This window comes from Volvox carteri (genome assembly GCF_000143455.1).
Source record: "Volvox carteri f. nagariensis unplaced genomic scaffold VOLCAscaffold_113, whole genome shotgun sequence".
Taxonomy (NCBI): domain Eukaryota; kingdom Viridiplantae; phylum Chlorophyta; class Chlorophyceae; order Chlamydomonadales; family Volvocaceae; genus Volvox; species Volvox carteri.
This window is the reverse complement of record NW_003307656.1, coordinates 222,640-225,061: the sequence shown is the minus strand read 5'-3', so window position 1 is coordinate 225,061 and position 2,422 is coordinate 222,640. Positions and strand designations below refer to the sequence as shown.

At 60.2% G+C, this 2,422-nt stretch overlaps 1 protein-coding gene across 1 annotated transcript in view; it reads left to right on the top strand.

The window, feature by feature from the left end:
- Nucleotides 1-498: 498 nt before the first annotated feature.
- Nucleotides 499-2,422, top strand: part of VOLCADRAFT_100325 (uncharacterized protein) — a gene marked incomplete at both ends in the record, with an annotated part of 28,013 nt that continues 26,089 nt past the window's right edge. Inside the window, 6 exons of the mRNA XM_002958943.1 lie at nt 499-502; nt 671-729; nt 814-828; nt 975-1,055; nt 1,214-1,253; nt 1,848-1,987. Coding sequence (XP_002958989.1) covers nt 499-502; nt 671-729; nt 814-828; nt 975-1,055; nt 1,214-1,253; nt 1,848-1,987 — 339 coding nt within the window. The remainder of the gene's footprint in view (nt 503-670; nt 730-813; nt 829-974; nt 1,056-1,213; nt 1,254-1,847; nt 1,988-2,422) is intronic.

Sequence of the window (2,422 nt, the reverse complement as noted above, 5' to 3'; positions counted from 1 at the left end):
CAGTCAAACAAACGGGGGAGCCACCGGCTAAATAACTTAAATACGACAGGGACCCTGGGGGATCCATGTGGGCGCGAATGATGCATATGCTAATAAGTTTGAGGCCTCCGGCCCCATAGAGCCGTGTGGCTGTTTTTTCCTTCGGGGTGTGAACTATGGGAGACATGGCGCTCCATCTCCATCCTTCCATCATTTCACCCTTCCTCCCTCCTGCCTCCCTCCACCCTCCCTCCACAATCCCCCCTCCCTCCCTCCACAATCCCCCCGCCCTCCCCCGAACCCTCCCTCCAAAATACCTTTTCCCACCCTTCCTCCATCATCCCCCCCACTTCCCTCCATCATCCTCCCTTCCCCTCCCTACTGCCCACCCTTCTGCCCTCCTGTGCCTTCCCCTCTGCTGTCCCCTGCGCTCCCTTGCCCTTCCCTCCCTCCATCCTTTGCGTGTGTATGTGTGTGCCCCACCGTCCGTGTGCTCACGTACAAACGTATGTATGTATTATGGGTCAGTACGGAACATGTGGGAGTTGAACCCAAACCCACAAGAATGTGGGTGGCACCTCTGCCCTGTTCCAATTTCCCCCCCGCCCCGCCGCGTTTTCCCCCTTTCCCCCCTCGTTTTGCATTCCCCGGGCTGTGGCAATGATGATGTTCGACCATGCTTCTCTTGCAGGAGTGTCACCAGACCAGCACCGCACCTTCACCTGCACCCCCCGGCCCCTTGTCGTACAGGTATGTCCCTCCACCTGCACCGCCCAGCTACCCACCCCGCTACGACTGCTGTACAGCGGTTTACACATGCACACGCTTGGGCAGTCGATTGTGACACAGGTGGGTGCAAGCGGGTGGGTGGAGAGGGCGAATGTTACACCCGACCTCTCTAATGCCATCTCTCCTGTACTCCCCAACCCCGAACCCCCCACAACCACACAAACACAATCCGCAACACCCCCACTCGCATCCACACGCACTCGCAGCATATCCGCCAGGAGGTGGAGCTGCCCCCCGTCGGGTCGAAGCGCTTCTACGACTTCAACTTCCAGTCCGCGGACCCAGTGGTGGGTTTTAGGGTTTTATAATTTTAAGGGTTTGATGGTTTTACGGGCTTTAGGGGCGAGATCTTGGCGGGATATTGCCTTTTGCTGGCTACGATCTTTGGCGGTTGGCAGTTGGGGGTTTAGGTTTACCGCGCCCTCGCCTGCGGCGCCCCGCCCAGCGCGGCATCCTAGCCTGCGCCGCCTGGTGCAGGGTGGAGGGTGTGTACGTCTGCATGTGTGTAAGCGCATGCGTGTAAACGCGTGCGTGTGTGTGTGTGTTTGGATGGATGGACTGAGCCGCGAGCGGGGTGTTGGGGCTGAAGATGGCATGTATGTGCAAGGTATGTCTGTATGTGTTTGGATACCGTTTCCCCCTAGTCCCTGACCGAGCCTCTCCCCCTCCTCCTCCTACGGCGGCCCTAACAACCCGCAACCCTAAGCCCACCATCCCCCAACACTCAATCCCCCTCCTCGCCGCCCCTCACTCGCCCACCTGACACGTAGAGGGAGTCCGGCCCAAACACGGCATGGCAGCCCGCTGCGGCCAACTTGTCGCGGTCTTCAGCCTGGGGAGGGGGGAGGAGGGAGTGCGAGTGGGAACGGGAGTGGAGAGGGGGTAGACGTCGGAGATGGATACGGAATTTCCCACCACCATCACCACCACCACCACATCACCACCACCACCACCACCACATCACCACCACCACCACCACATCACCACCACCACCACCACATCACCACCACCACCACATCACCACCACCACCACCACATCACCACCACCACATCACCATGAAACCATCCTTGGCGCACAGCCACCGCCGCGGGTCGCTGTGTGGAGACACCGCGAGGGGGGGGCCCGGTGCACGTGAGCCCCACGGGGGACACGACGGCATTATGGCGGCCAACAGGGCCGGTGGTGGATGGCAACCACCCACCCACTCACATGGGCGAGGTGAGGTGAGATGAAGTGGGGTAAGGCCATTCGCGCAGAAGACACAGCCTCACAACCAGTTAATGTTTCCCACCCTCCTCTCCCCCCTCCTCCTCTTTCCCCCCCTCCACACACCCCCACGGACGCCGCACCGGGTTGCGAGGGTACACGTCGAAGTCCTCGTGCGCAGCAAACTGGGTGGGGTTGACGTAGATGGAGGCCACCACCACGTCGGCCTTCTCTCTGGGGTAGAGGGGGGGAGGAAGGGGGTAGAGGGGGAAGTGAGGGGAAAGACGAACCACACGCGATTGAAGGTGCTGCCAGGGCAAGATAGTAGCAAACGTAAAAACTGACCGAAAGGCGTCCGTGGCGACTGTGACGACTGTAACCTCGGGATGACGAAGTGACGTAGATGTTGGAACTCCTACCTACCTAAGCCGCCAGAAATAAAAGCGA